Below are 14,515 nucleotides of genomic sequence, written 5' to 3' on the forward strand. Positions count from 1 at the left end.
TGGAGAAAATTGGCCCCAAAATGGAGAAAATTGGACCAAATTGGAGAAAGTTGGACCCAAAATGAAGAAAATTGGACTCAAAATGGGGAGAAGGGGGTTGAAATGGAGAAAATTGGTCCCAAAATGGGGAAAATTGGTCCCAAAATGGAGAAAATTGCCCCCAAAATGGAGAAAATTGGCCCCAAAATGGAGAAAATTGGCCCCAAAATGGAGAAAATTGGACCCAAAATGGAGAAATTTGGACCAAAATGAAGAAATTTCGTCCCAAAATGGAGAAAATTGGACCAAATTGGGGAGAAGGGGGTTGAAGTGGAGAAAATTGGACCCAAAATGGAGAAAATTGGCCTCAAAATGGGGAGAAGGGGGTTGAAGTGGAGAAAATTGGTCCCAAAATGGAGAAAATTGGTCCCAAAATGGAGAGAATTGGCCCCAAAATGGAGAATATTGGACCCAAAATGGGGAGAAGGGGGTTGAAGTGGAGAAAATTGGCCCCAAAATGGAGAAATTTGGTCCCAAAATGGAGAAAATTGGCCCCAAAATGGAGAAAATTGGCCTCAAAATGGGGAAAATTGACTCGGGCCCAAAATGGAGAAAATTGGCCTCAAAATGGGGAGAAGGGGCCCGAAATGGAGAAAATTGTCCCAAAATGGAGAAAATTGGATCCAAAATGGGGGAAAGGGGATTGAAATGGAGAAAATTGGCCCCAAAATGGAGAAAATTGGACTCGAAATGGAGAAAATTGGACCCAAAATGGGGAAAATTGGACCCAAAATGGGGAGAATTTGGATGAAATGGAGAAAATTGGACCCGAAATTGAGAAAATTGGATCCAAAATGGGGAGAAGGGGGTTGAAATGGAGAAAATTGGACCCAAAATGGAGAAAATTGGCCCCAAAATGGGGAGAATTTGGATGAAATGGAGAAAATTGGACCAGAAATGGAGAAAATTGGTCCCAAAATGGGGAAAATTGGACCCAAAATGGGGAGAAGGGGTTGAAATGGAGAAAACTGGTCCCAAAATGGGGAGAAATTGGATGAAATGGAGAAAATTGGACCCGAAATTGAGAAAATTGGGTCCAAAATGGGGAGAAGGGGATGAAGTGGAGAAAATTGGACCCAAAATGGAGAAAATTGGCCCCAAAATGGGGAGAATTTGGATGAAATGGAGAAAATTGGACCAGAAATGGAGAAAATTGGCCCCAAAATGGAGAAAATTGGACCCGAAATGGAGAAAATTGGCCCCAAAATGGAGAAAAGCGGACCCAAAATGGGGAGAATTTGGATGAAATGGAGAAAATTGGCCCCAAAATGGAGAAAATTGGCCTCAAAATGGGGAAAATTGGTCCCAAAATGGAGAAAATTGGCCCCAAAATGGAGAAAATTGGTCCCAAAAATGGAGAAATTTGATCCAAAATGGGGAGAATTGGCCCCAAAATGGGGAAAATTGGACCCAAAATGGGGAGAAAATTGGCCTCAAAATGGGGAGAAGAAGCCCCAAAATGGAGAAAATTGATCCCAAAATGGAGAAATTTGGTCCCAAAATTGAGAAAATTGGTCCCAAAATGGGGAAAATTGGCCCCAAAATTGACAAAATTGGACTAAAAAAGGGGAGAATTGGTCCCAAAATGGAGAAATTTGGTCCCAAAATGGGGGAAATTGCCCCCAAAATGGAGAAAATTGGCCCCAAAAATGGAGAAATTTGATCCAAAATGGGGAGAATTGGCCCCAAAATGGGGAAAATTGGACCCAAAATGGGGAGAAAATGGGCCTCAAAATGGGGAGAAGAAGCCCCAAAATGGAGAAAATTGATCCCAAAATGGAGAAATTTGGTCCCAAAATTGAGAAAATTGGTCCCAAAATGGGGAAAATTGGACCCAAAATGGGGAGAAAATTGGCCTCAAAATGGGGAGAAGAAGCCCCAAAATTGACAAAATTGGACTAAAAGAGGGGAGAATTGGTCCCAAAATGGAGAAATTTGGTCCCAAAATGGGGAAAATTGGCCCCAAAAATGGAGAAATTTGATCCAAAATGGGGAGAATTGGCCCCAAAATGGAGAAAATTGGATCCAAAATGGGGAAAATTGGCCCCAAAATGGAGAAAATTGGATCCAAAATGGAGAAAATTTGGCCCAAAATGGAGAAAATTTGATCCAAAATGGGGAAAATTGGCCCCAAAATGGAGAAAATTGGATCCAAAATGGGGAAAATTGGCCCCAAAATGGGGAGAAGGGGCCCCAAAATATTTGGGGGGGAAATTTGGGGGAGAATTTGGGGAAATTTGGGGGAAATTTGGGAGAATTTGGGAAAAGATGGGGAAAATTGGGGGAAATTTTGGGGATGTTTTGGGTGAATTTTGGGATATTTGGGAGAAATTTGGGGAAATTTGGGGAAAAGGGGAAATTTGGGGGAATTTGGGGGCATTTGGGGGAAATTTGGGGATATTTGGGGAAAATTGGGGGAAATTTGGGGAAATTTGGGAAAAGTTGGGGAAGTTTTGGGAAATTTGGGGATATTTGGGTGAAATTTGGGGATATTTTGGGAAATTTGGGAAAGGATGGGGGAAATTTGGGGAATTTTGGGGGAAATTTGGGGATATTTGGGGAAATTTGGGGGAAAATTGGGATATTTGGGAGAAATTTGGGGATATTTGGGGGGAAATTGGGGAAATTTGTGGAATTTGGGGATATTTGGGAGAAATTTGGGGATATTTGGGGAAATTTGGGGGAAAATTGGGATATTTGGGGAAAATTGGGGGATATTTGGGGCATTTGGGAAAGGATGGGGGAAATTTGGGGAATTTTGGGGATATTTGGGGTAAATTTGTGGAAATTTGGGGAATTTTGGGGATATTTGGGAGAAATTTGTGGATATTTGGGGAAATTTGGGGGAAAATTGGGATATTTGGGGAAATTGGGGGATATTTGGGGGCATTTGGGAAAGGATGGGGGAAATTTGGGGAAATTTGGGGTTATTTGGCGTAAATTTGTGGAAATTTGGGGAATTTTGGGGATATTTGGGTGAAATTTGGGGATATTTTGGGGAAATTTGGGAGAAATTTTGGGATATTTGGGGGAAATTTGGAGAAATTTGGGGACATTTTGGGGGAAATTGGGTAAATTTGGAGAAATTTGGGGGAAATATTGGGAAATTTTGGAAATTTGGGGATATTTTGAAGAAATTTGGGGAAACTTGAGGGAATTGGAGGAAAATTTGGGGATATTTTGGGGGGAAAACTGGGATGTTTGTGGAAATTTGTGGAAATTTGGGGTTATTTTGGGTGGGATTTGGGTTAATTTGGGATATTTGGGGGAAATTTGAGGAAATTTGGGGAAATTTGGGGAAATTTGGTATATTTGGGGGAAATTGGGGAAATTTGCAATATTTGGGGGTAAATTTGAGGAAATTTGGGGAATTTGGGTAATTTGAGAGAAATTTGGGAGAAATTTTGGGATATTTGGGGGAAATTTGGGGAAATTCAAGGAATTTTGGGGAATATTTGGGGAATTTTGGGGAATATGGGGGAAATTGTGGGAATTTGTGGAAATTTGTGGATATTTTGGGGGAATTTGGGGTTATTTTGGGGGAATTTGGGTTAATTTGGGATATTTGGAGGAAATTGGGGAAAATTGAGGATATTTGGGGGTAAATTTGGGGAAATTGGGTAAATTTGGGAATATTTGGGAGAAAATTGGGGAAATTTGGGGAGAAGGGGAAATTTGGTGGAATTTGGGGATATTTGGGTGAAATTTTGGGGATTTTGGGGGATATTTGGAGGAAATTCAGGGGAAAATTGGGTAAATTTGGGGATGTTTTGGAGAAGTTTTGGGGTGAAATTTGGGGATATTTGGGGCAAATGTGGGGAATTTGGTTGAATTTGCTGTAATTTGGGGTAAATTGGGATATTTTGGAGGAACTTGAGGAGATTTAGGGCCAAACAGGGGAAATTTGGGCCCAATTTGAGTCAAATTTTCAACCCTTTGGGGCCATTTTTGGGGGCAAACAGCCCTTAGCGTGTCCTTAGCGTGTCCTTAGCGTGTCCTTAGCGCGTTCTCCCCCCTTGGGGGTAAAATTGGGGATATTTGGGGAAATTTGGGAGAAATTTGGGATATTTGGGGGAAATTTGGGAGTATTTGGGGGAAATTTGGGATATTTGGGTGAATTTGGGGATATTTGGGCATATTTGGGGGGGAAACTGGGGATATTTGGGGTAAATTTGGTTAAATTTGGGGTAATCAGGGTTAATTGGGAAATTTGGGGTCAATTTGGGGATATTTGGGAAAAATCTGGGAAAATTTGGGTGAATTTGGGGACATTTGGGGAAATCTGGGGATATTTGGGGAAAATTGGGGGAAATTTGGGGAAATTTGGGAAAAGTTGGGGAAATTTTGGGAAATCTGGGGATATTTGGGGAAATTTGGGGATATTTGGGGGAAATTTGGGGATATTTTGGAAAAATTTGGGGATATTTGGGCATGTTTGGGGGGGAAACTGGGGATATTTGGGGTAAATTTGGTTAAATTTGGGGTAATCAGGGGTTAATTGGGAAATTTGGGGTCAATTTGGGGATATTTGGGAAAAATCTGGGAAAATTTGGGTGAATTTGGGGACATTTGGGGGAAATCTGGGGATATTTGGGGAAAATTGGGGGAAATTTGGGGAAATTTGGGAAAAGTTGGGGAAATTTTGGGAAATCTGGGGATATTTGGGGGAAATTTGGGAATATTTTGGAGGAATTTGGGGATATTTGGGCATGTTTTGGGGGGAAACTGGGGATATTTGGGTGAAATTTGGTTAAATTTGGGGAAATCAGAGGTTAATTGGGAAATTTGGGAGAAATTTGGAGATATTTGGGAAAAATCTGGGGAAATTTGGGTGAATTTGTGGATATTTGGGGGAATTTGAGGAAAATTCGAGTCAAATTTTCGACCCTTTGGGGCCACTTTTGTGGGCAAACAGCCCTCGGCGCGTCCTTAGCGTGTCCTTAGCGTGTCCTTAGCGTGTTCTCCCACCCCTTGGGAGTAAAATTGGGTAAATTTGGGGAAATTTGGGGAAATTAGAGGTTAATTGGGAAATTTGGGAGAAATTCTGGATATTTGGGTGAATTTGGGGATATTTTGGAGGAATTTGGGGATATTTGGGCATGTTTGGAGGGGAAACTGGGGATATTCGGGGTAAATTTGGTTAAATTTGGGGTAATCAGGGGTTAATTGGGAAATTTGGGGGAAATTTGTGTGTATTTGGGAGAAAATTGGAGATATTTGGGGGAAAATCAGGAATATTTGGGGTCAATTTGTGAATATTTGGGAAAAATCTGGGAAAATTTGGGTGAATTTGGGGATATTTTGGAGGAATTTGGGGATATTTGGGGAATTTGAGGAAAACTCGAGTCAAATTTTCGACCCTTTGGGGCCACTTTTGTGGGCAAACAGCCCTCGGCGCGTCCTTAGCGTGTCCTTAGCGTGTCCTTAGCGTGTTCTCCCCCCCTTTGGGGGTAAAATTGGGTAAATTTGGGAGAAATTTGGGATATTTGGGGGAATTTGTGGATATTTTGGAGAAATTTGGGGATATTTGGGGGAATTTGAGGAAAACGAGTCAAATTTTCGACCCTTTGTGGCCACTTTTGTGGGCAAACAGCCCTCGGCGCGTCCTTAGCGTGTCCTTAGCGTGTCCTTAGTGTGTTCCCCCCCTTTGGGGGTAAAATTGGGTAAATTTGGGAGAAATTCTGGATATTTGGGGGAATTTGTGGATATTTTGGGAGAATTTGGGGATATTTGGGGGAATTTGAGGAAAACTCGAGTCAAATTTTCGACCCTTTGGGGCCACTTTTGTGGGCAAACAGCTCTTGGCGCGTCCTTAGCGTGTCCTTAGCGTGTCCTTAGCGTGTCCTTAGCACGTTCTCCCACCCCTTGGGGTAAAATTGGGTAAATTTGGGGAAATTTGGGGAAATTAGAGGTTAATCGGGAAATTTGGGAGAAATTCTGGATATTTGGGTGAATTTGGGGATATTTTGGAGGAATTTGGGGATATTTGGGCATGTTTGGAGGGGAAACTGGGGATATTCGGGGTAAATTTGGTTAAATTTGGGGTAATCAGGGGTTAATTGGGAAATTTGGGGGAAATTTGTGTGTATTTGGGAGAAAATTGGAGATATTTGGGGGGAAAATCAGGAATATTTGGGGTCAATTTGTGAATATTTGGGAAAAATCTGGGAAAATTTGGGTGAATCTGGGGATATTTGGGGGAATTTGAGGAAAACTCGAGTCAAATTTTCGACCCTTTGGGGCCACTTTTGTGGGCAAACAGCCCTCGGCGCGTCCTTAGCGTGTCCTTAACGTGTCCTTAGCGTGTTCTCCCCCCCTTTGGGGGTAAAATTGGGTAAATTTGGGAGAAATTTGGGATATTTGGGGGAATTTGTGGATATTTTGGAGAAATTTGGGGATATTTGGGGGAATTTGAGGAAAACGAGTCAAATTTTCGACCCTTTGTGGCCACTTTTGTGGGCAAACAGCCCTCGGCGCGTCCTTAGCGTGTCCTTAGCGTGTCCTTAGTGTGTTCCCCCCCTTTGGGGGTAAAATTGGGTAAATTTGGGAGAAATTCTGGATATTTGGGGGAATTTGTGGATATTTTGGGAGAATTTGGGGATATTTGGGGGAATTTGAGGAAAACTCGAGTCAAATTTTCGACCCTTTGGGGCCACTTTTGTGGGCAAACAGCTCTTGGCGCGTCCTTAGCGTGTCCTTAGCGTGTCCTTAGCGTGTCCTTAGCACGTTCTCCCACCCCTTGGGGTAAAATTGGGTAAATTTGGGGAAATTTGGGGAAATTAGAGGTTAATCGGGAAATTTGGGAGAAATTCTGGATATTTGGGTGAATTTGGGGATATTTTGGAGGAATTTGGGGATATTTGGGCATGTTTGGAGGGGAAACTGGGGATATTCGGGGTAAATTTGGTTAAATTTGGGGTAATCAGGGGTTAATTGGGAAATTTGGGGGAAATTTGTGTGTATTTGGGAGAAAATTGGAGATATTTGGGGGGAAAATCAGGAATATTTGGGGTCAATTTGTGAATATTTGGGAAAAATCTGGGAAAATTTGGGTGAATCTGGGGATATTTGGGGGAATTTGAGGAAAACTCGAGTCAAATTTTCGACCCTTTGTGGCCACTTTTGTGGGCAAACAGCCCTCGGCGCGTCCTTAGCGTGTCCTTAGCGTGTCCTTAGCGTGTTCCCCCCCTTTGGGGGTAAAATTGGGTAAATTTGGGAGAAATTCTGGATATTTGGGTGAATTTGGGGATATTTTGGAGGAATTTGGGGATATTTGGGCATGTTTGGGGGGGAAACTGGGGATATTTGGGGTAAATTTGGTTAAATTTGGGGTAATCAGGGGTTAATTGGGAAATTTGGAGAAATTTGGGGATATTTGGGAAAAATCTGGGGAAATTTGGGTGAATTTGGGGATATTTGGGGGAATTTGAGGAAAATTCGAGTCAAATTTTCGACCCTTTGGGGCCACTTTTGTGGGCAAACAGCTCTTGGCGCGTCCTTAGCGTGTCCTTAGCGTGTCCTTAGCGTGTCCTTAGCACGTTCTCCCACCCCTTGGGGGTAAAATTGGGTAAATTTGGGGAAATTAGAGGTTAATCGGGAAATTTGGGAGAAATTCTGGATATTTGGGTGAATTTGGGGATATTTTGGAGGAATTTGGGGATATTTGGGCATGTTTGGGGGGGAAACTGGGGATATTTGGGGTAAATTTGGTTAAATTTGGGGTAATCAGGGGTTAATTGGGAAATTTGGGGAAATTTGGGTAAATTTGCTGTAATTTGGGGTAAATTGGGATATTTTGGAGGAACTTGAGGAGATTTAGGGCCAAACAGGGGAAATTTGGGCCCAATTTGAGTCAAATTTTCAACCCTTTGGGGCCATTTTTGGGGGCAAACAGCCCTCGGCGCGTCCTTAGCGTGTCCTTAGCGTGTCCTTAGCGTGTTCTCTCCCCCTTTGGGGGTAAAATTGGGTAAATTTGGGAGAAATTTGGGATATTTGGGGGAATTTGTGGATATTTTGGGAGAATTTGGGGATATTTGGGGGAATTTGAGGAAAACTCGAGTCAAATTTTCGACCCTTTTGGGCCATTTTTGGGGGCAAACAGCCCTCGGCGCGTCCTTAGCGTGTCCTTAGCGTGTCCCCCCTTCCTCCCTCCAGGCATGAGCACGGTGGCCGAGGCGGTGGCTGCTCGCCATTGCGGTTTGCGATTGCTGGGCCTTTCCCTGATCACCAACATGGCTCCCGGCGCGGCTGAGGACGGCTCCGGTGACACGGATGAAGGTCCAAAAGGGCACCAAGAAGTTCTGGAAGCGGCTCAGGCCGGATCCCGGCACCTCCGAACCCTTCTGAAAGCTTTAGCGCCACGTTTGGCTACGGCGCACGCTTAGAACACGCTTAGCGCACGCTAAGGACACGCTAAAGGGCGGGGTGCGGGAGCGAAACGGCGTGGAATCGTCATGGAACCATCATGGAAAGCGGCAGGGATTCGTGGCGTCGTCTTGGCGTCGTCTTGGCGTCGTCTTGGCGTGTTCTTGGCGTGTTCTTGGCGTGTTCTTGGCGTGTTCGGTGCGTGGGTTGGCGGTGTGTCGGCCCCGTGGTGGAATAGCACTGTGCCCGTGTCTCTGTCCTGTGTTCATCACGTGTTCATCCCGTGTTCGTCCTGTGTCCATCCTGTGTAGATCCCGTGACCATCCCGTGTTGATCCCATGCGGATCCCGTGTCCATCCCATGTTGCTTTGCTGCTCTGCCCGTGTGCATCCCTTGTTGATCCCATGCCCATCCCATGTAGATCCCATGTTGATCCCGTGTCCATCCCATGTTGATCCCATGTTCATCCCATGTAGATCCCATGTCGATCCCGTGTCCATCCCATGTTGATCCCGTGTCCATCCTGTGTTGATCCCATGTTGATCCCATGTCCATCCCATGTTGATCCCACGTTGCTTTGCTGCTCTACCTGCGTCCATCCCATGTAGATCCCGTGTTGCTCCCATGTCCATCCCATGTTGCTTTGCTGCTGTACCCGTGTAGATCCTGTGTCCATCACATGTTGATCCCGTGTCCATCCCACGTTGATCCCATGTTGCTTTGCTGCTCTACCCATGCATATCCCATGTAGATCCCGTGTCCATCCCATGTTGATCCCTTATCGATCCCATGTCGATCCCATGTTGATCCCATGTTGCTTTGGTGCTCTACCTGTGTCCATCCCATGTTGATCCCATGTTGATCCCATGTTGATCCCGTGTTGCTTTGCTGCTCTACCCATATGCATCCCATGTTGATCCCATGCCCATCCCATGTAGATCCCATGTTCCTCCTGTATCCGTCCCATATAGATCCCATGTCCATCCCGTGTTGATCCCGTGTTCATCCCATGTTGATCCTATGTTGCTTTGCTGCTCTACCCGTGTCCATCCCACATTGATCCCGTGTCCATCCCATGTCATCCCGTGTTGATCCCATGTTTGAGTCACTGCTGTACTCATTTCCATCCCATGTTCATCCCATGTTAATCCCATGTTATCCACTGCTGTTCTCATCTCCATCCTGTGTTAATCCCATGTCAATCCCATGTCCATCCCATGTTCATCCCGTGTTGATCCCATGTTGACTCACTGCAGTACTCACCTCTAGCCCATGTTCATCCCATGTTGATTCCGTGTTAATCCCATGTAGATTCCATGTTAATCCCATGTTAGATTCGCTGTTGTCCTCATTTCTATCCCGTGTTAATCCCATGTTAATCCCGTGTCCATCCCATGTTAAACCCATGTTGATCTCATGTTGATTCGCTGCTGTACTCATCTCTGTCCCGTGTTCGTCCCATGTTGATCCCGTGTCCATCCCATGTTAAGCCATGTTCAATTCCTCTCCATCCCATGTTAATCCCGTGTCCATCCCGTGTTGTCAGCCTGCTGGTCACGTGACCACCCCGTGTCCCACCCATGTCAGCTGCCTGCTGCTCACGTGACCATCCCACGCGCATCTCGTGTTCGTGGTATGTTGCTCACATGTGCCTCGTTGACACGTCAGCACTTCATCCCATGTTGATCCCGTGTTGATCCCGTGTTCTTCTCATGTTAATCCCATGTTGGTTCACCGTTGTGCCTTCTCCATCCATGTTGATCCCATGTTAATCCCATGATGATCCCGTGTTCATCCCATGTTAATCCCATGTGGATTCACCACCGTGCCTGTCTCAGTCCCATGTTAATCCCATGATGATCCCGTGTTAATCCCATGTTAATCCCATGTTGATTCACCACCGTGCCTGCCTCCATCCCATGTTAATCCCGTGATGTTCCTGTGTTCATCCCATGTTAATCCCATGTTGATTCACCACCGTGCCTGCCTCCTTCCCATGTTAATCCCATGATGATCCCGTGTTCATCCCATGTTAATCCCATGTTGATTCACCACTGTGCCTGTCTCCATCCATGTTAATCCCATGTTAATCCCATGATGATCCCGTGTTCATCTCATGTTAATCCCATGTGGATTCACCACCGTGCCTGTCTCCGTCCCATGTTAATGCATGTTAATCCCGTGATGATCCCGTGTTCATCCCATGTTAATCCCATGTTGATTCACCACCATGCCTGTCTCCGTCCCATGTTAATCCTGTGATGATCCTGTGTTAATCCCATGCTAATCCCATATTAATTCACCACCGTGCCTGTCTCCTTCCCATGTTAATCCCGTGATGATCCTGTGTTCATCCCATGTTAATCCCATGTTGATTCACCACCGTGCCTGTCTCCTTCCCATGTTAATCTCATGATGATCTCGTGTTCATCCCATGTTAATCCCATGTTGATTCACCGTTGTGCCTGTCTCCATCCATGTTGATCCCATGTTAATCCCATGATGATCCCGTGTTCATCTCATGTTAATCCCATGTTGATTCACCACTGTGCCTGTCTCCGTCCCATGTTAATGCATGTTAATCCCATGTTGATTCACTGTTGTGCCTGTCTCCATCCCATGTTAATCCCACATAGATCCCATGTTAATCCCATGTTGATTCACCACCGTGCCTGTTTCCATTCCATATTAATCCCATGTCAATCCCATGATGATCCCGTGTTCATCCCATATTAATCCTATGTTGATTCACCACCATGCCTGTTTCCATCCCATGTTGATCCCATGTTCATCCCATGTTGATTCACCACCGTGCCTGCCTCCATCCCATGTCAATCCCATGTAGATCCCGTGTTCTTCCCATGTTCATCCCATGTTGATTTACCACCGTTCCTGCCTCCATCCCGTGTTAATCCCATGTAGATCCCGTGTTAATCCCATGTTAACCCCATGTTAATTCCCTGTTGTGCCTGCCTCCATCCCATGTTAACACCGTGTTGGCTGCCTGACGGTCACGTGACCCTCCCATGTTCATCCCATGTTCACAGCTCTTGGTCACGCGTGTCACCTCACGGACGTGTCGGTTCCATGTCAGCACTTAATCACGTGTTACTCACGTGTCCATCCCGTGTTCATCCCATGTCTATCCCATGTTTATTCCATCTCAATCCCATGTAGAACCCATGTCGATCTCATGTTGGTCCCATGTAGATCCCATGTAGATCCCATGACCATTCTGTGACCATTCTATGACCATTCCATGTTAATCACATGTAGATCTCATGTTGACCCCATGGCAATCCCATGCCCATCCCATGTCCACTCCATGTTCATCCCTTCCCAGTCCCATGTTGATCCCATGTCCATCCCATGTTGATCCCATATTGGTCCCACGTTGATCCCACGTTGATCCCATGTTGATCCCATGTAAATCCCACGTTGACCCCATGTTAATCCCATGTCGATCTCATGTTAATCCCATGTTGACCCTATGCCAGTCTCATGTCCAGCCCATGTTGCTCCCATGTCAATCCCATGTTAATCCCATATTGATCCCATGTTAATCCCATGTTGATCTGATGCCGATCCCATGTAAATCCCATGTTGCTCCCATGTCAATCCCATGACCATTCCATGTTAATCCCATGTCAATCCCATGTAAAGCCCACGTTGACCCCATGTTAATCCCATGTCCAGCCCATATTGATCCCATGTTAATCCCATGTTGATCTGATGCCGATCCCATGTAAATCCCATGTCAATCCCATGACCATTCCATGTTAATCCCATGTCAATCCCATGTAAACCCCACATTGACCCCATGTCAATCCCATGTTAATCCCATGTCGATCCCATGTCCACCCCATGTTGATCCCATGTTAATCCCATGTAGATCCCATGTTGCCCCCACAAGGACCAGCCCCACGGCTTCATTACCATCGGGCATTAATTAGTAACCCCCTCCCCTAATTAACCCCCCTTTCCCCCCTATTAATTAATTAACAACGGTTAAACGGGACCAATTAATTGGGTCAACCCCTCCCCCTCCCCTCCCTTTTGGGATCAGTTAATTACGAAATGTAATTAATAAAGGCACTGCAGGAACAGCGTGACGCAAACGAAGCCGGGGGCGTTAATGAGGGCACGGTTCGTTAGCGGGAGGGTTAATTAAGACGGGGTGGGGGAAGGGAGGGATGGGGGAACATTGAGGGGGAATTGGGGAAAAATTGGGGGAAAATTGGGAAATTGAGGGGGAAATTTGGGGAGAATTTGGGGAGAATTTGGGGTATTTGTGGAAATTCTGGGAAAATTTGGGGGTATTTGGGGAAATTTGGGGATATATGGAGGAAAATGGGGGAAAATTCGGGATTATTTGGGGAAATTCGGGGGAAAAATGGGGATATTTGGGGGAAAAAGGGGAAATTTGGGGTAATTTGGGGAAACTTTGGATATATGGGGGAAATTGTGGGAAATTTGGGGATATTTGGGGAAAATTGGGGACATTTTGAGGAAAACTTGTGGATACTTTGGGAAATTTGGGGGAAAATGGGAGAAATTTGGGGTAATTTGGGGAAATTTGGGGATATATGGGGAAATTTGGAGGAAAATTTGGGTTTATTTGGGGAAAATTGGGGGAAATCTGGGCATATTTGGGAAAAATGGGGAAATTTGGGGTCATATGGGGAAAATTTCGGGAAGTTTGGGGATATTTGGGAACATTTGGGGGGAAAATTGGGATTTATGGGGGAATTTTGGGGTTATTTGGGGGAATTTAGGGATATTTGAGGTGAATTGGGGAAATTTGGAGGAAAATTTGGGGTAATTTGGGGAAAATTTGGGTAATTTGGAGAAACTCCCCTCCCCTCCCTTTTGGGATCAGTTAATTACGAAATGTAATTAATAAAGGCACTGCGGGAACAGCGTGACGCAAACGAAGCCGGGGGCGTTAATTAACTGGGAGGATTAATTAAGAGAGGGGGAGGGGGAAAGGGAGGGACGGGGGGACATTGGGGGGGGACTGGGGGAAAAATGGGGGAAAATGGGGATTTTGGGGGAAATTTGGGGGAGAATTTGGGGAAATTTGGGGGAAAATTGGGGAAAAATTGGAAAATTGGGGGAAATTGGGGGGAAATTTGGGGAAATTTGGGGGAAATTGGGGGAAAATTGGGAAATTTGGGGAAAATTTGGGGGGGAATTTGGGATATTTGTGGAAATTGTGGGAAAATTTGGGATTATTTGGGGAAAATTTGGGGAAATTTGGGGAAATTTGGGGATATTTTGGGATATTTGGGGAAATTTGGGGAAATTGGTGGAAGTTTGGGGGAAATTTGGGTTATTTGGGGAAAATTGGGAAATTTGGGGGAAATATGGCGGAGAATTTGGGATGTTTGTGGAAATTGTGGGAAAATTTGGGGTATTTGGGGAAAATTTGGGGAAATTTGGGGAAATTTGGGGAAATTTGGGGAAATTTGGGGAAATTGGTGGAAGTTTGGGGGAAATTTGGGGTTATTTGGGGAAAATTGGGAAATTTGGGGGAAATATGGGGGGAAAATTTGGGATATTTGGGGAAACTGTGGGAAAATTTGGGGGTATTTGGGGAAAATTCGGGGAAATTTGGGGATATTTGGGGATATTTGGGGAAATTTGGGGAAATTTGGGGAAAATTTGGGGATATTTGAGGGGAATTTGGGATATTTGGTGGGAGAATTTGGGATATTAGGAGAAATTTGGGGAAAATTGGGGAAATTTGGTGGAAATTTGGGAGATATTTTGGGATATTTTAGAAAAATTGGGGGAATTTGGGGAAATTCAAGAAAATTTGGGGAAATTAGGGGAATTTGTGGGAGAATTTGGGATATTTGGGGAATTTATGGGAGGATTTGGGGAAATTCGGAATTATTTGGGGAAAATTGAGGGAAAATTGGGGTATTTTGGGGACATTTTGGGGAAAATTTGGGATATTGGGGGAAAATTGGGGGTTATTTGGGGAAAATTTGAGGTTATTTGGGGTATTTTGGGGAAATTTGTGATATATGGGCGACATTTGGGGAAAAATTGGGGTTATTTGGGGAAATTTGGGGATATAAGGGAAAAGTTGGGGACATTTGGGGGA

General features: G+C 44.8%; 1 protein-coding gene across 1 annotated transcript in view; it reads left to right on the forward strand.

The window, feature by feature from the left end:
• LOC146541986 (purine nucleoside phosphorylase-like) overlaps nucleotides 1-12,521 on the forward strand; it is a 36,628-nt gene extending 24,107 nt beyond the window's left edge. Inside the window, 1 exon segment of the mRNA XM_085215148.1 lies at nucleotides 8,194-12,521. Within this exon segment, the coding sequence (XP_085071274.1) occupies nucleotides 8,194-8,423 (230 nt within the window). The 3' untranslated portion in view covers nucleotides 8,424-12,521.
• The last annotated feature ends 1,994 nt before the right edge of the window (nucleotides 12,522-14,515 follow it).

The sequence above is a fragment of the Meleagris gallopavo genome, unplaced genomic scaffold, assembly GCF_905368555.1.
Source record: "Meleagris gallopavo unplaced genomic scaffold, MGAL_WU_HG_1.1 scaffold_6, whole genome shotgun sequence".
Classification (NCBI taxonomy): Eukaryota; Metazoa; Chordata; class Aves; order Galliformes; family Phasianidae; genus Meleagris; species Meleagris gallopavo.